The 19,095-nt window shown below is 40.9% G+C and overlaps 1 protein-coding gene across 1 annotated transcript in view; it reads left to right on the top strand.

Moving 5' to 3' along the window:
* The first annotated feature begins 3,414 nt into the window (after positions 1–3,414).
* The window catches only part of ATP11B (ATPase, class VI, type 11B), a 129,074-nt gene continuing 113,393 nt past the window's right edge, over positions 3,415–19,095 (top strand). Inside the window, exon 1 of the mRNA XM_006869816.1 lies at positions 3,415–3,697. Within this exon, the coding sequence (XP_006869878.1) occupies positions 3,671–3,697 (27 nt within the window). The 5' untranslated portion in view covers positions 3,415–3,670. The remainder of the gene's footprint in view (positions 3,698–19,095) is intronic.

Raw genomic sequence — 19,095 nt, 5'->3', positions numbered from 1 at the left:
AGCAAGGGAAGAGGCAATGACATGGACAGAGGAATGCAGAGTGTCTACGGGCAGGAGACTGGCTTGAAGAATGTGCGCTTTGGGTATTCACAGACTAGCTAAAACTACTTTGTAACACAAGCTCCAGCAGGTCAGCGGCCAAGGGACCACATGGCTGAGAGGCTGAAAACAAGAGTGAAGTGTGCCTGCAGTAAGGCAGACATGACGGGTTCCTGACTGGGGAACTGCTACATTCTGACTTGGTTTTGATTCAGAATTGTACCCTGTTCACTTCCCTAATGTTGTTGTTGTTAAGTGCCATCGAGTCAGTTCTGACCCCATAGTGAGCCTGAACAAGGTTTCCAAGGCTGTAAATCTTTACAGGAACAGAAAGCCTCATTGTTCTCCCGCGAGCACTTCCCTAATAAACGCCATTATTTGTGAGTATTGTTATGAGTTTAGTGTGGCGATTGCAATGGATTATTGAACCCAGATATGAAGCAAGGTGCTGTGTGGGGGATGGGTGGTGTCAGAATAGGGAATAGAAGGTTGCAGGATAGAAGCACGTCTGCCCTTGGATTCCTAGGAATTGGCCTTGGACTGATTTTGATATCTAACCTCCTTGTTATTGAAAATACCATGGCTTGGGTCAGGCGCACCTTAGTCCTCAAGGTGACATCTCTGCTCTTCAACACTTTAAAAAGTTTCTGTGCAGCAGATAACCTCTTATGGATGCAAAAGCTGGACAGAGAATAAGGAAGATCATAGAAGAATTGATGCCTTTGAGTTATGGTGTTGGAGGAGAATACTAAAAGTGCCAAATACTTTTGGACTGCCAAAAGAACCAATAGATCTATTTTGGAAGAAATACAGCTAGAGTGCTCCTTGGAGGCCAAGATAGCTAAACTTCGTCTCTCATACTTTGGACATATTGTCAGGAGGGAACAGTCGCTGGAGAAGTATGTCATGCTGGGTAAGATGGAGGGTCAGAGAAAAAGAGGAAGTCCCCAACGAGATGGATCGGCCAGGTGGCATCATTGATGGCGTCAAGTGTGGCAACGGTGGTGAGTTTGGCCCAGGATAGGACATTGTTTCGTTCTGCTGTGCATGGGGTCGTTATGAGTCGTTTCCGGCTCGATGGCACCTGACAACAACAACAATTCTCCTTGTGAATTGGGAAGTCAACACAGGCCCCACGTGGTTTTTGCATATACTCATGTTTTTTATTTTATGTTATTTTAAAAAACAATGATCTTCCCACTCACCAATGGGTCATAACTATAACATATAGTATAAAACACTATCTTATGCTCCTTATTTTAGTATAAAATGTAAAGAATTGTCCTAGAAAACAACACTTAGACCAAAACACTGCTTTAAATGTTCTTTCTGTTCCTGACAGTTTGAACTGATTGTGATCTTACCTAGTCATCTTGAGATCACAGCTTGCCGTATTCTACCATAGCATTTAGAATCAACTTCACACCTATTTCTACCTTTTGAAACTTGGAACACAGTTCCATGCACAAATTGTCCTTTATATTTCTATTTCTTTGACTATCTTGACAAACTTCAGTTTCAGGTCTAATTTGTAATCAGAATATTTGCAGATGAATAAAAATAGCTATGTCATATTTTTGTTCCTTGACATTTCTTAAAAGTATGAGTTTTGTTGCCTGGTTATCTACCATTGTAATCCCTACTTTGCCACTTCTGGCAAATGCTTAATCTGAGTCACTGTTTCCATATCCATACTATGGGACTCACAATATCTACTTTGAAGGATTGCGCTGTGGGTTAATGCGCCAAACTGCAAAGCCGTTTGAACTGCAAGGTCAGCGGTTCAAGCTCACCAGCTGCTCCTTGGAAACCCTATACAGGGTCATTATGGGTCGGAATTGACTCGATGGCACTTAACAACAACAACAACAACAAATTAATATAGGACTTCCAGTGTGGAACTGCAGGATAATACATTGAACCATAATAGCAGTTTGAGCTGCAAGGTCAGCCGTTCAAACCCACCAGTTGCTCTTTGGAAACCCTATACTGGGTCGCTATGAGTCAGAACTAATTCAATGGCCTTAACAACAACTAATGTAGAAGTCTTGGTGTGGTGCTGTAGGATAAGCACTGGACTTCTAACTACAAGGTTGGCAGTTCAAACTCACCAGCTACTCCTTGGAAGCCCTATATAGGGTTACTAGGAGTCAGAACTTACTTGATGGCACTTCAACAACACAAAACAACAACTGATGTCATCAAATAAACAGCTTGGTACAGGGCCTGGGGCACACAAGCGTTCCAAAGACTGGTTGTCCATTTTATCACTATAATAAATAAATATATCTCAAACTTTCTTTTAGGGTCAAAAAGCAAAGTTCAGTCATAAAAACGAAAGTAAGATTACTTTTTCCTCTTGAATATTGAGCCAGCTTGTAAGCGGAATTCTTTACAATATAAAAATTAATGTGCTGGTTTTATAGATCATAAAATCCTGGAAGAAAAACGCTTTGTTGTGTTGGATTAAGTATTATATAAGAAATGTCTCTTGAAACTAAAAGATTGTGTGCATATGCACAATTTGCCTAGTCATGGTAATCTTATTTACATTGACCAGATTCCATTCTGTTGAATGACGAAGCCTGCTTTAATTCTGCAAAAACACCACACAAAATACATATACATCTATGGGTTTATTAATAACATTCACGAAGTATGTGGGGCTACTTTTGAACAAAGCGAGACCTGGCCAATCGCTTATATATTCGTGTATTTATCTACATCCTTATTTGACCTAGGTCAAGGTGCTTCTTAGGCGTTTTATATTGCAGTTACCAGCAGAAAACTCTTTCCATATGGTATTTCCTAATTTAGTACGACAGGACAGAGTATCTCGCCCAGAAATCCTGATCTAGGCTACACCAGGCACAGGAGAGTTGTAACTCGAAATCACTCCAGGATCAAGATTCACTTCACTTCAGCTGATTGCTAAAAGAAAGCTGTGTTACGCTCTTTGACGACCTAACCAAAACGGAGGACCCCTGGGGATAATCTTCAATGACATACACTTCAGATTGTATGTCTGCGCAAATTGGGTGCGGGGAGGTCAGAGAGCCACAAACAGACCGGCAACAGGAGGTAGACAAGAGTCGGCCAAAACTGCAAACTCGGCAGACAAACATACAAAGGCGACTTAATCCCACCCCTAAAATTGAGGAGGGAAACAGGACAGAAACCTCCCCCCAGCACCTTTCCAGGTTCCCTTCTAGCCCCACGCTCAGAAAGACAACGGGGTGCGCCGGGCCTCCGGGGCCACGCACCCCCTTTCGTCACGTCCGGGGGCGGGCCGGGGCTCCGGAGGCGGGTCTGGGTGGGGCGGGGGGCTGGGCAGGACGGGGGTGGGGTTGTGGGGGTGCTTCGGGTGACAACGGTCAATAATGAAGGTGGCTGCGGCGCGGCGACAGTCTAAGCTGCGCCGGGCGGCGGTGGGGGCGGCGCCGGGGCCGCGCCTGTAGGACCTCGGGGCCGGCGCGGCGGGATGGGGAACCGGCGCGGGGAGTGAGGTGGTGGCTGCAGCTGCGGCGAGCGGAACTTCAGACTGAGGGGCTTGTCCGATCCCCCCTCTGGCTCATCGGCCTCCACCTGCAGCCTCGGCGCCCGCGTGTCGCGGGGCCGGGGCGGCGGGGGTATGTGGCGCTGGGTCCGGCAGCAGCTGGTAGGTACCTCCACCCTTCTACCTGTGAGAGTCCGCCTCCGCGCGCGGCCCGCCGGTTCTTTGGGTCCTGGGTGGCGGGGAGGTTCGGTGGTGCGGGGCCGCGAGGCCGGAACGCGGGCGTCGGGGTAGGCCTCAGTAGAGGCGGACGCAGGGTCCGGAGCCAGCGGGGCTCCCACCACCCGGGGCCCGTCCCGCCCCCGCGATCGGACGCCAAGGCCGGGCGGGGCGGCCAGAGGTGGCCGCTTCCTGTCCTGGTTTCCCGGTTACTTCCTCCTCCTAAATACTGGTGGGCGGCGGCAGCCAGAGACTGGGGTCTCCAGTGGGGTCAGGGTCCTCCTGGAGGAAGCGAGGCCAAGGAGCCGAACGAAAGTAGATCTAGGGAGATTAAAAGGATAAACAAAAAACCAAAAACGGAGTCGTGTTTGCTGCCTCTTGACAATTTGGGACACGTTTGAGTGAAAGGTGGTGGAGGACTTGCCTCTTGTCACTGATTTCAAGAAGTGTCGCGATTCAGTGCTGTGTTGATTATCAAACATCACCTTATTTCGTCTAACCCCCTTCAACGAAGGAAAATTTTACCCAAAAGCAGGCTGAGGGAAAGAAAGATGTGTGCAATAGTTTTGGAAGGACTGTTTCCTTCCTACCTTGCCCTCATTCCACCCCAAGGGAAACTTTTGGAATGTGAGGCTTACTTTTTTCCATTCTCCAGGCAATTTGAATAGAGCAAGTTTGGAACCAGTGGTTAACGTTTCAGTTTTGCAGGAGTTTTTTTTTTTCTTTTTTAAACCCAAAAACTCAAAAGGAGGATTTAAGACATAAAACACCACCTTTGTCAGAATTAATTCAGAGAGAAACATTCATTCTTGCTTCCTGGCAATTACAGCCTCCAAAAATACAGCATTGAGGCAACTGTGACAATTAGGAGAGAAATTGATGCTGCTGAAGATGCTTAACTTTGTGTAATTTTCAAATCACATTAAGTACTTGTACAATTTAGTGTTATTATTATTAGTTCAAAAGACAAAGTTAAAACCTAGCGAATCAAACCGTTTTTGTGGAACAGTAAAAATTTTTGTTGGACTAAAACATTGCTACCTCTTTTTCTCTTACTCTAGAAGAGCATTTTTGTAAGACTGAGAAAGAATCAAGTATGGTGTTTCGGAGACAGTCTTCTGTTCATATTGTAATGGGCATCATTCTTTTTTAAAAAAAAAAAATCTTATAAATAAAACTAGAATGGTCTGCCACTCTCTGGTACAAATGTTAGTTTTCTATTTTTATCCAAAGATATCCCAGAGATATGCCTTATTAGGAAACCAAGCTAATGATGTCATAATACCATAGTATTGTAATACTTTGGTTTTGTTGACTCTGCGAGTTAATTATTATAGATCTGGTCTCATGTTCCGTTTTTCCAAATCTTCATATATAGCTTTATTTATCTGAGAATGTTTTTTGCTCTTCAAGCTTTTCCTAGGTGATTAAAACACCACTTCTCAATATTGGGTGTTTTTTTGTTAGCTTGAGTAAAATCTCAGTTACATAACCGTTCACATCTTCAAGATAGAAAAATCCAGTATTGTTTTTTAAAATGGCTTCAAATGAACACAACTAAATGAGAACCAGAAGTTACTGCCTTACTGTCGTGATTAGCAAGTTGAACAAGTTGCTGTGCATAAAAATCCTGTTTCCTACATTTAGTTGCTTATTGGTTTGTTTTTTTAAGTTATCAGATTTTTGTGTTTTGTTTTAAACTTGTGATTTGGGTGAAAGTTCACAGGGCAAATTGGTTTTCAATTGATCAGTTTATACACATTTTGTTTAGTAATAATAATTGCTGCCTCCACAATGTAGCCACTCTCTTCCCACTTTCTTCCTGGTTTACTGTTTCCATTCTCCTCCTTTCTATCCCTTCCAACCTCTGAACTTTAGCCCTGGGAAGATGCTGTTCTTTTGATCTCCTATAGTTGATTCTGAGTGAGTACCTCCCTAGTGTTTTCATTCACCTTATAGGTCCAGCTGTCATTTGGCTGAAAGTTGAGCCTTGGAGGTTGAGTTCAGCTCCAGGCCTGAAGACTGTATGAGGGCCATAGTCTAGGGAGTTCCATGATCTCTATCAGACATTGTCTTTTTTTAATTTTGAGTTTGTTCCACATTTTTCTCTGACTCTATCCAGGATTTTCTAATGCAGTCACTTTCAGAGCAGGCCTGAGGAGGCAGCCAGGCACAATCTAGTTCTTAGGGTCTCAGATTATGGAGGCTGGTGTCACATGGTCCATTAGTTAGTTGGATTTTCTTCACTCTGTGCTCTGAATTGGAAGAAACCAATAGTTACATCTTAGATGGCGTCTCACAAGCTTTTAAGACCTCATCTCTGCTTACCAAAGAAAGTTGTAGAACAATGTTTTTGTGGTCTGTTAGACTAATTGACCATGGTGTCCCAGAGACTGTGGTCCTGAGGGCCCCTTCCCCTAAACTCAGCAACTTCCTTCCCTCAAGGTGTGTAACATGGCTAAGTTCTTAAAATCTTTTGACTATGTAATCAGACTTGTGCCAGTATACAACTTTGAATCTGTCTGAATGTTGTTGTTGTTGTTGCTGTTGTTAAGTGCTATTGAGTCGATTCTGACTCAGAGTGACCCTGTAGAGGGTTTCCAATGCTGTAAATTAAATCTTTGCGGGAGCAGAAAGCCCCACCTTTCTCTCAAGCAGCTGGTGGCCTTGAACTGCCAAATCTTGTGGTTTGCAATAGTGTTTATCCCACAGAGCCACCGTGCTCCGTGAATCTCTGAATAAATTTGTATATTAACTTAAGTTAGACATTATGGGTACTGTGTACACAGAATAATGAAGGCATATTTTGCTATCACAATCATCAACAGCTATTGAGGCTACTGCAACAGGAAAAGTAGAGTCTTCCATTCGTTCAGTGGAATGAGTCACTGTCTTTTAGCAATGGATTTGCTCTGAAATTGTAGATATGTGGTACAATTTGGGGAAATAGATAAGCAAATAGCAAGGAAAGTTTGCTTGTTATGCTGTTGTTAGATGCCATTGAGTTGATTTTGACAAAAGCAATCCCATGTGACAGAGTAAAACTGGGGTTTTCTTGGCTATAATCGTCATGAGAGCAAATTGCTGGGTATTTCTCCTGTGGAGTTGCTGGGTGAGTCTGAACCACCTCTGCACAACCAGGTCTCCTTGTTTAGTGTTATGTTGTTGTTGTTTAAGTGCTGTCAAGTCATTTCCAACTCATAGTGACCCTGTATCAAGGTTTCTGAGGAGTAGCAGTAGAGTTTGAACTGCATTTTGCAGTCCAGTGCTTATCTTACAGCCAGTACCACATCACTTTATTCATTATATGAATCCAGATTTTCAACTACTTATATTGCCCTGGCCAAAAATGTTTGTCACTTTAGTAAGTAAGCCCTTTGCCCTAGTTATTTCTTTCTAATTAAAAATATAATTGATACTTTATCTTGACAAAGTATTTTCACTACTTAACATGAGAAAAATCAAGTGTACAGAAGGTTGAGCTTTTCCAGTGGGAAAGTAAAGTGAATAAGAAAAGATTGTTGGAATATCCATTGTTTTTTCTTTTCCTTCTGCCCCCTCTTATAGTCATTCTTTGTTGGTTCACAGTGTTAATGTTATTTTAAGCTAAGACAATTCTCTTATGTTTTTCTGGTAGGATTAATACTATTTGTAATATGCTCTTTTCCAACAGTAGTATTGTGTGTTTGAATTCATTAAAGACGACAGCACCTTGATTATAATAGTGGAGATGTCATTATTTACTCACTGTATTCTAATACTTCTGCCTATTTGGCAGCCATCAACCACATGTGACTATTAAAATCCTAATTAAATAAAGAAAAAGAGGTTATGTGACTTGTCTACCATCTTGGAGAGAGTAGTACACCTCCATCATTCAGAAAGGTCTATTGGTCAGCCTTGCTTTCGACTTTTTTTTTAATGTTTTATTGTGAATTATGTGAAAGTTTACATGGGAGAACATTAGCTTTACATTCATCCTGTCGTATATTGTTTCATTGCCATGGTTACAGTCCCCTCTATGCATCATCAACAAACCAAATGGCACACCCCGCAAGCCTGCCCCCTGATCATCAGCACACAGCCCCTCTCCCTCTGTGGGTTTAGAGTACCCAGCTGCTCCATCTCGCCATGTTATTGCCTCTGCCTCCATCTCTGGTGTCACTTTTTCTCTGGGTAGGGTACTGGCACTCCGCTCTTTTCTTTTGATGGTCCCAGGGTCCTCTGTTCCTGGACTGCAAAGTCAACCACTTCCCTCCTTTTGCTACAAAACGTCTACCTTTATGTTTCCAACCCTCACAGTCAGACCTGATAGTAATTATTCACTGTTGTACCACATGAGTGCTATCCACAACTGCTTTCATCAGCCCCACCCACACACATTGTATACTACTCAGTGGAGATTTTATCTTCCTCCACGCCCTCTGAATTTAGGCTCCCTCTTGAAAGCTTGTAAGCCAGTCACTTCTTGCCTATGTAGCCTCACCCCCCAACCCCCCATTTTGGGTAACCAATGTCCAAGTTGCCTATCCCTGTCTACTCTGTGTATGGAGAGGGTGGGAATGATCCTCGCTGTAAAGATTTGTTCCCTCTTTTGAGTTACTGCATCCATAGGTGTAGGTCAAGTTCATCAAATTATATCAGGTTACTCTAGTTTTTTTCCTCTCTTTCTTCTTCTGGTTGAGCTCTGATCATCCAGCCATTGAAGCCAGGTCAAAAGGGTGTTATATGTAAATGTGGGTGTTCTTGTGCATATGCCCTCTCTTCTTATCAGCTGGACGCTCCACTCTGGTCCTCTGTGGCTATGTCACTGACTCTGGGTGCTTTAGACTTTTTAAATGGAAATTTTTATCAAGACAATTTTCCTTCGTTGCTCAAATCTCGTATATAATACGGCACTGTATGTGCATATAACTAAGCACATCATCTTATATACTTTAAATCAGCTCTAGATTACTTATAATATGGAATACAATGTAAATGGCATGTAAATAGCATTTTACTCACCCTCATAGCTTTTGAGAGTCCTGTTGGCATTGTGGGATGCTAACCAAAAGATCAGTGGTTCAAACCCACCTGCTGCTTCAGGGGAGAAGGGTGAGTATGTGTACTCCCGTAAAGACTTACAGTCTTGGAAACTCTATATGTAGGGCTTCTCTGTGGTTCTAAAGGATCAGCACTGAACTGCGAACCACAAGGTCAGCGATTCAGACCCACCAGCTTCTCTTGGAAACCCTATGCAGGTTCACTGTGAGTCAGAACTGATTCAGTGGCACTTAACCACAACAACTTAAGTTGAAATTGACTTGAAAGCAGTGAGTTTTTCTTAGCCCTTGAAGGAATGTTTTAACCACATAATTGGTTCCACACACCCCTACCCCCAGTATTTCTGATCGTAGGTTGATTGATTCATGGATGCAGATATGGAGTGCCCGACTCTACATATTTTAGTTGATGAAAACTATTTCTTTAGAAGGCAATGTAACAACAACATGTTAATTGATTGCATGCTGAAAATTACAGTCTTTTGCATATGTTGAGTTAAATAAAATGTTATTAGATTAATGTTACCTATTTGTTTTTACTTTTGTAAATGTAAAACCTAAAAAAGGTTACACATGTGGCTTAATTATATTTCTATTGTGATGCCCTGTTGTAGATTGTGATAATAATTTATAACCTCTGGTCTAGGCAAATTAAAGGAAATTTTTAATTCTACAAACTTTCTGATCTCACTCCAGTTATTTCCTGTGAGTTTCCGATTTTCAGCGTGTTGATTATCCACATTGTATTCAAGAGAATAGAGCCTATCAGATAAGGTCATTGTTTAGTGTGAGCAAAAGATCTGGTCCTTTGGGTAGGATTTTTCAAGTCAATATTGGCTGCTTGGGTTCCAGATACCATATGTTGTTGTTATTAAGTGCCATCGGATCGATTCCGACTCATAGCTACCCTGTATACAGTTTCTGAGGAGCAACTGGTGGTTGGAACCACCAGCTTTTCTGTTCAAACTGACCTTGTGCTTATCCTATAGTGCCACCCCAGTATTCCATATAACTATATTTCAGTCTTTTGTTTCCCTCTTATCCAAATGCAGATAAATTTGCCTTGTTTTTTAACCAAAAAGCTTGATTCCTCCAGCCTTCAAAATATCAAAAAACGAAACTCTCTTAAGAGTTGAGTTTAGATGCTCAGTAGACAATATTATTCTTAGGTATTCTTTGTTTTATTTCTTTTTTGGGTTACTGTATTGAAACATTCCATGTAAGGATAACATTCCTGATGAGATAGTTTATATGTGAAATATTGTTGTTATATGCCGTGGAGTTGGTTCCAATTCATAGCGACCCTATACAGGTTTTCCAAAGCTGTAAATCTTTACGGAGCAGAAAGCCTTATCTTTCTCCCATGGAGCAGCTGGTAGTTTTCAGCTGCTGACCATGAGATTAGCAGCCCGATTCGTAACCACTATGCTACTAGGGCTCCTTAGATGTGAAATATTAGAAGACTTATTTTAAAACCAATTATTTCTGGGTAGAAATAGGTATTTCATTCTTTTGCATATATAGTTAGAGTGGATTAAGTCAGCTCTCCCCAGTGTGGTGAATGAGGCATGCACTGAGTTTCTGTTACTTAGGATTTGCAAGTGGCACTGAGGAAACTGGATGTGTTTGTGAGAAAATTAGAACACCAGGGTTTTTTGTGCTGACTGACTCACTTAAAATGATCTCTATAATTGCGTTTTATATTTCCTTCTTTCCTTACCCTAGTCCTGGTGTGTCACTATAGAATCAGCTCTGGATTGCTAACCACAAGATTGGTGGTTCAGACCCACCTGCTGCTCCTTGGAAACCCTATACAGAATTAACTTGACGGCACTTAATAACAACAACATACCTGATATTACCAAGTTCTTTTCAAATTTCTCACTAACTTTAAGAGGTAGCCTATGTAGAAAATCATACTTGTGTCTCTAAAACTATTAGATCATTCAAATTTTAGATAAAATATTGAAATAATTAAGGATATTAGTTAATTAAGTCCCTATGTGTGTTATCTCCACATTTTAATGGGAGGTGGAGTACTTTCAGGAAGGAGGAAAGCTAGATAACAAATTTTATCGATAAAAGTAATTTAGTCATTGATCCTACATTTTGCAGAGTTAAGAACAGTAATAGGTTGTGTTTTAGTAGATAGCTAATTCTTCGCTGTGTGAAAAAGAGTGTATCGCATAGTGCGTACTAGTGAAGCTGGTATGTCTGGTACAGGTTACTGTTACTGTTTTAAACCTTTTATTCGGGAACTTTCAAGCATACATAAAAAGAGAATAGTATGAGCCTCCATTTATCCTTCATTCAGCTGAAACAACTGTCAACACAGTCAATCTTGTTGAATTATCCCCACACTTGTTTACCCCTCCCCTTCAGGTTATTTTGAAGCAAATCCCAGATATCATATAATTTCACCCATAAAAACTTAATACGTAAATATTTCTGTCCCAAAAGGACTTTTTAAAAAAAGTGCTTAAGCATAATTCCTAATAGAGCTCTTTTCTGATGTATTCCTTTTCCCATCCTCAAAGTCTATAAACAGTAGGTAGGATTGATGTCGCTGTGGACTAATGTGCTCATTAGTTCGAGCTCATCAGTTACTCCTTGGAAACCCTATACAGGATCATTATGGGTCGGAACCGACTCAACCCCCCGGTTATATCAATGAACAAAAGAAATCATAAAGAAGAGCCCATGAATTAAAAAAAAAATTAATAAGCTTTGCTTATAATGTAAAAGAGTGAAAGAATGAGTGCAGTGTTTGGGGAGCAAATCATGTTTCTTTCTTTGTTGTTACTAGGAAATGATGTACCCAGAACCATTTATTCCCCCTCTGCTACCGTTAACCCAGACTAAGATATTCTTGTCTCTTGCCTGGATTATTGCAAAAGATTCCAGGTTTATTGTATTGTGTCTACTCTTTTCTCCCTCTGTTTTCAACACAGGAAGCAGAGTGATTTCATTAACACTCATGTTAACTCAAACCCAGTTACTGTTGAGTCACTTCTAACTCATAACGTCCCTACTGGACAGAGTAGAACTGCCCATTGGGTTGCCAAGGTTGGAATCTTTACAGAAGCCGACTGAAACTTCTTGGAATATCTTTCAACCTCAGAACAACTAATGGGTTTGAACCACTAACATTTCATTTAGCCACTAAGAACTTTAAACACTGCGCCAGCAGGGCTCCTAAAACCCAGGTGGTGGTTGTTAACCCTCTATAGCGACAGCAGTTAACTACAACAACAAAAGTAGAGTTTCCAAGTATAGTAGTAACTGGTGGGTTTCAGCTGCTGACCTTATGGGTAGCAGTCCAGTGCTTATCCTACAGAGTCACACCAGGGCCCCAAAACCCAGGTTAGCTCATGTAATTCCTTGGGGTTTCCGAGGCTGTAAATCTTTATGGGAACAGAAAGCCTTATCTTTCTCCTGTGGAATAGCTGGTAGTTTCGAACTGCTGACCTTGCAGTTCACAGCCCGATTGTAACCACAACACTACCAATCTAACATTCCGTATTTCTAACTTTTTATCTCATGTTATTGTTGTTGTTAAGTGCTGTGGAGTCTGTTCTGACACATAGCAACCCTGTATAGGGTTTCCGAGGCTTTAAAACTTTGTGGAAGCAGACAGCCTCATCTTTCTCTGCAAAGCAGTTAGTGGACTCAAACTGTGGACCTTGTAGTTCGCAGTCCAATGCTTATTGTATAGGTGTGATGTTGTTAAGTGCCATCCAGTCAATTTTGACTCATAGTGATCCTGTTCAGGGTTTCTGAGGAGCAGCTAGTGGATTTGAATAGCTGACCTTGTGGTTTGCAGTCCAGTGTTTATCCTATAAGGCCACACCAGGAGTCCATATATGTGATGTTAAGTGCTGTAGAGTTGGTTCCACAATATTTTTCTTTTTGTGGCTGACTTTACTCAGCATAGTGTTTTCAAGGTTGTGCCAAGCTTTATCATGTATCAGAACTTTCTTTCTCTTTAGGACTGAATATTGTTGTTGTTAGGTGCTGTTGCTTCGGTTCCGTCTCATAGAGACCTTCTGTAGGTTCCCAAGGGACAGTTGGTGAGTTTGAACCGCTGATCTTCTGGTTCCCAGCCTTGGAAATCTTATGGGGCAGCACTTCTCTGTCCTACCGGGTCACTATGAGTCAGAATTGACTCGATGGCTGTGGTTTGGGTTGGTTTGGTTCCCTAATGGATATTTGGATTCTTGCCAGCTCTTCTATTGAACAAAAACAACACAAACGTTGCAGGGGCCATCCCTGTTGATCTTTGAAGTATAGACCATCTAGAAGTGGAATTGCTGAGTCATGCATTGTGCACATTATCACTATTACTAGATATTGCCAAATTATTTTCCAAAATGTGAGTTACCCTTTCCCTATATCTTGATCAATGCTAGCTAGCACTGTCTAACTTGAAAAAATTACTAGTCTCATGAGTGTGAGATAGTTTCTGATTTGCATTTTCCTGATTGTTGGTAGAATTCAGGTATCTCTATTCAGGAATAGTTTTGTTTTGTTTTTAATAACTAATGAAAGGAGTCTTGATAGCACAATGTTTGAGTAGTCAGCTGCTAAGTGAAAGGTTTAAACCTACCAGCCAGTCTGATAGCTTGCTCTCTTGACGATTAAAGCATAGGCTTAAAGATTAAAGCCTAGGAAACTTTCTAGGGCTCTGTCCAAGAGGATTGCTGTGAGTCAGAATCCACTTGATAGCAAACAGCAACTTTCTTGTTTATAATATTGAGCTTCTTTCATGTGCTTGGTGCTGCTAACAGTTGTTGAGTCAGTTCCAACTCACAGCCACCCTGTGTAGAGTTTCTGAGGAGCAGCTGGTGGGCTCGTACTGCTGACATTTCAGGTAGCAGTCCAGTGCTTTCCCTACAGTGCCATAGCAGGACCCCTTTTATGGGCTTTTTGGTTGTTTATAAATCTTTTTTTTTGAGAAATGCCTATTCAGTTCTGTCGTCAATTTTTAAATATTGTATTGTTTTAATTATTGATTCGTAAACACTCTGGATTCTGGATTCTAGTCCCGTATTAGAGATCTGATATGCAAATATTTTCTCCAATTAATGTGAATTGTAGTTATACTTTTTTAACTAAAAACATTGTCTAATTATGTTATTGATATTGATTTATCATAAGGACTTAGTAATTTACTTTGATCAGCATTGTTTCTTGAGTCACACCTTTTCTCTTTTACTGAAATAGATCCTTTATTTGTTTTTAAATAAGGATTCATGTACGGTAAATTCTCTTCATAGTTTTTTTTTTTTTTTAATGCCTTACAGCATCCCTATTTCATCATTAGTATTAAATGTTATTTAAGGAGCTCTGGTAGCGTAGTGGTTACAAATCGGGCTGTGAACCTCAAGGTCAGCAGTTCAAAACTACCAGCTGTTCCACGGGAGAAAGATGAGGCTTTCTGCTCCTGTAAAGATTTACAGCCTTGGACACCCTGTGAGGGTCTCTATGGGTCAGAACCAACTCCATGGCACACAGCCACCACATACCATTAAATGTTATTTAGCTAGATAACAGAGTTCTAGATTAACAGTTGCGTTCTTTCAACATGTTAAGTTACTGCTTCTTCCGTGGCTTTCTGGCATTTATTATTGCTGGTGTCAAATATGGTTTTAATATAATTGTCCTTTCCTTGCTGGCAGTACCCCCCCACCCCCCATCACATTTCTTTAAGATTATCTCTGTTCTTGATGTTATACAGATAAGTTGCTAGTTTTGTTTTTCCTGCTCTGTGCTGTGTGTACTTTCAGTGTGAAGACTCTAAATCTCAGAATGGTTTTTAGCTGCTGTTTTCTTTAAACCTGGCTTCTCTTCTTTTGTGTATTTCAGGAAGGATACTTGACACATATTGAAGCCTCTATCCTCCATGGCTCTAAACTTCTTTTTCATATTTGTCATCTTATTTTCTCCCTGCTGTTTTCAATGTGAATTCTTTAGTTCTGATTTTTTTTTTTTTTTAATTAAAAGGATTTAGTTTTTCTTGGATCCACAGTTACTGCATGGCAGCAGTACAAGAAATGAAATTTCTTATTGCATTGGGGAGGTGTCCTGATGGTACTGTAGGTAAGATAAGCATTTTAACTGCAGGGCTGGTGGTTCAAACTTACCAGCAGCTCTTTGGAAACCCTATACAGGGTTACTATTGATTGCAACCAACTTGATAACCCTCAACGACAATAGTTGCATTGGGTGGAGTCCTGATGTGGTGCTGTAGAATAAGCAGTAGACTTTCAAGGTCGATTTGAACTTCAGGGTCAGCGGTTCAAATCCACCAGGCACTCCTCGGAACAGAGGGTCACTGAGTCAGAACAACTAGATGGCAACTAACAACATTAACATTGCATTGGGCAGATCTGCAAAAGACCTTTTTAAAGTGTTAGGAAAACAAAGCTGTTACTTGGAGGGCTAAGGTGTGCCTGACCCAAGCCATGGTGTCTCCATGGTTTTTTTTTTTTTTTGCTATTGTGAATAATGTAATGAACATAGGTGAGAAAAGGCCTCCTTAAAAATGACATTTTATTCAGGGCAGGGCTCTGTGTACTCATCTTGTTGTTGTTGTCAAGTGCCGTCGAGTCGATTCCGACCCATAGTGACCCTGTATAGGGTTTCCAAGGAGCAGCTGGTGAGCTTGAACCGCCGACTTTGCAGTCAAATGGCTTTGCAGTCTGGCGCATATGTAGTATTTTACAATATCAAGCACATATGGCGCTGTAAGATAAGCACTCTACCTCAAGGTCGGTTAGAACCTCAAGGTTGGCAGTTCAGACTCACCAGCCACTTCTCAGAAACCCTATACAGGGTCACTCTAAGTTGGAGCCAACTAAACAGCACTTAAAAACAACAATGATTATGTGTAGCCAGTGCTCCTATTATTTATTAGATTGAAAGCTTTTGGTAAATTATCAGATAATTGGGGAGCACAGTAGCTCTGTTGATAAGCACTGGATAGTGAACCACAACATCAGAAGTTTAAGCCCACCAGCCACTCCAGAGTAGAAAGATAAGGCTTTATGCTTCTGCAAATAATTTCAGCCTTGGAAACCCCCCCTACACAGGGTTGCTATGAGTTTGAACTGACTGGACGGTACTTAACAACAACAGTAGGATAATTTAATAAAGTTACATGCTAAGTGGCTTGGTGTTTCAGAATGGCCAATTTTTTTTTTAAACTTGGTACATTGCCTAGCATACTATCAAACAAATTTTTCTCTATACTTATATGGCATATTCTAAGATTTTGCTTTGAAGAGACCTTTGCCCTGAGTGCAAGTAAGTGGTGGAAGAAACTTTAGTCAGGTGTGTTCTTAATAACAAGTTACCCAGCAAATTGTTCTGTGCTTGCATCTCCTAAACTATAAAAGGGAATGTGGATATTTTTGATTATCTCAATTTTTCATTGAGCTCTTTAATGAATAGTAAGTAGCAATTTCAAAAACTTTAATGAAAGTTTCAGGGTAAATCTAAATCTTCACTGCTTCTCTAACCTCATGTTTTTCTGCATGTTGGGAAGAACTTGCCTCTTCCTTAAGCTTGTAGGAGACCTTCAGACTTTGTTGATCCAACTCTTGGTGTAACATTAAAGGAAGTTGATGTAGTTGTGATCAAAGACTACTTCTTTTTCTCATTCTGTAGTTACAGAATTAAAAAAAAAAAGTAGGAAAAGCTGAGGCAATTTACAGATTCACTATAAGAAAATAAGGCAAAATTTTAAATCAGAGATGTTTTTAACAATTTTTATAGTCTATAGCCCCTACACCATGGTTTCCTTAACGTTGATGGTTCATGTAATTGAGAGCAAGTTAAAAAAAAAAAAGTAAATGTAATTGTACAGTTACTTGAAGGATATTAGGGAGGAACTGTTCATCTGATTTATGACAGCAGCCAGTCTGAATCTCCATTAGAAAGAGATATGATCGTATGCAGGGAGCCACAGAAAAATAGGAACGTCTGAGCATGCTATGAGTAGCTGGACACATATTGTGTTACCTCACCACAAAGGTACTCCTTGGGATTATTGCCAAGATCAAACATGTATTATTAGACCTTCAGTTTTCTTCATTTTTTTATGTTCAGATTTTAAAATTCAGATCAAAATTTTCAGATGCTGTTCATCCTTTTTTCTTTAATTCTTCAGTAATTGTTTTTTCTTTCATATAACTTTTCATTTCCCCCCCACTCTACCAGATCCTTCATTTCAAACTAAAAGCATGCTTGTGATTCCCTCACAATAGAGTCCCACACTTTATCCACATTTTCCTTAGCTACCATTCGCTTGCTTCTGAACCCTCCATTTTCTGTTCATACTATGATCCGTTGGAGTCCTGGTGTGATGCTGTGGGTTAATGCGCTACACTGTGAAGTCAGTTTGATATGTAAAGTCCATGGTTCGAGCTCACCAGCTACTCCTCAGAAACCCTATAGAGGGTCTCTGTGGGTCAGAACTGACTCAACGGCACTTAACAACAACAAATATGATCCATTGTGGTCTGACTTTATGCTCGTTAACTCTACTCAAACTGTGTTGGCAAAACTCACCAATGATTTCTTCACTATTAAATTCAGTAGTCTTTTTTTTAAATCATTCTTTTCGAGAGTATGAAAAAAATGCCTTTAGGAAATTCTCCTTCTTGGGTTTCTGCCTCACTTTTTGTTTTCCTTTCACTCTGATTTTCTTCCTTTGGTTATTTATTTCCCCTGCATGCATCTCTGGAAAAACCATGTGGGGACCATGTGTGGCTTTCAGAATGTGGCTTCACAAGGGAGAAAGGGAATCAAACTCAAATCAACTCAAGGCTGATTCCTATGAAGTGGAGGTCAGATATGTCTCCACCCCACAACCTGCTTTACCCTATTCTGACACCGACCGTCCCTCCCACAGCACTTTCTGCTTCACATCTGGGTTGAGAATCCATTGCAGTGGCCACACAGAACTCTTAACAGTACTCATGATTATGGGGTTCATTAATAAAGTGAACAGGGTATATAATTCAGGATCAGAAAAGCTCAGGATGCAGCAGTTCTTCAGTCAGGAATGCCTCTTCTCTGCCATACTGCAGACACACCTTGTCTTTGGCTTCTCATGTGGCTCCTTTGCCTCTGCCCAGTCCATGGGCCAAGACCCTGAAACTGCTTTGTCTCTCCATGACACCGTATCTGCCGTCACCTCTGCTATCGCTGATTTTCTAGGTAGGGATCTCACACTCCACTCATGCTCTTCCTTCTTGATAGTCCTGAGATTTTTCATTCCTGCTTTTAAGATGGCTCCTTTTAAACCTAGCTGGATGGCAAAACTAACCAAACCTAGCCTTGGAGTCCTGTATTCTGTGTTTGTAGGGTCCCACCCAATCACTTGGTAGGAATTAAGAAGACATTGGTTAGACAAACCATATCAAGTAAATTCAAGGTACCAAAGTCTTAAAATGATGGCTCCAAAAATTCCCTCTCCAACCCTTATTTTCTTCTGGCTCACTTAATGGCAATCTGATACTTATCCTTGACTGAACCATCACAGTTATTACTTGGTGGGGCCCAGTCTCAAGTTCAGCCATGTTTCTAAGCTCTAAGCCCTTGTTTCTAAGTTCTAAGTCCTTGGGTGACCCAAGCACTTAAGTGCTCCCTTACTGGCTGAAAAATTGGCAGTTCAAACCCACCCAGAAGTGTCACAGAAGGAAGGTCAGCTGATCTACTTTAAAAAGTGACAGCATAGAAGACCCTACTCTGTATACACAGGAATCAACTCAGTGGCAATTAACAACAAAAAACAAGAATATCCAGTTGCTCATTAGATATTCATGCTGGGTGTGCCACATTCAAACCAGAAAATAACTTCACTTCAATTTTAAATACTATGAGAGAAAGTAGGGAATTAGATCGTATATGGTAATTAAGGCCTAGATCACTAAAGCTTTATCAGCTCCAAGTGATGGGGACCAAGTCATACATTTCTGCATCATGAGTGGTCCTTAACATGGTTGTTGTTGTTAAGTACCATCGAGTCACTTCCGACCCATAGCGACCCTGTATAGGGTTTCCAAGAAGCTGCTGGTGAGCTTGAACCACTGACCTTGCAGTTCAAATGGCTTTGCAGTCTGGCGCATTAGCCCACAGTGCCACACCAGAGCTCCCTTAACATGGTACACAGCACAATAAAGGAAATTATTTGAATTGCTTGTAGGAAGATATCAGAAAGCAATGTAAATTGCCTATCAGCAGTACAATTTAAATAGTTGTGTAGAATAAAAGAGCTACTTGTTGAAATGACTG

The sequence above is a fragment of the Chrysochloris asiatica genome, unplaced genomic scaffold (genome assembly GCF_000296735.1).
Source record: "Chrysochloris asiatica unplaced genomic scaffold, ChrAsi1.0 scaffold00135, whole genome shotgun sequence".
Classification (NCBI taxonomy): Eukaryota; Metazoa; Chordata; class Mammalia; order Afrosoricida; family Chrysochloridae; genus Chrysochloris; species Chrysochloris asiatica.
Note: the sequence above shows the minus strand (reverse complement) of the source record. Positions and strands in the feature narration are given on the sequence as shown.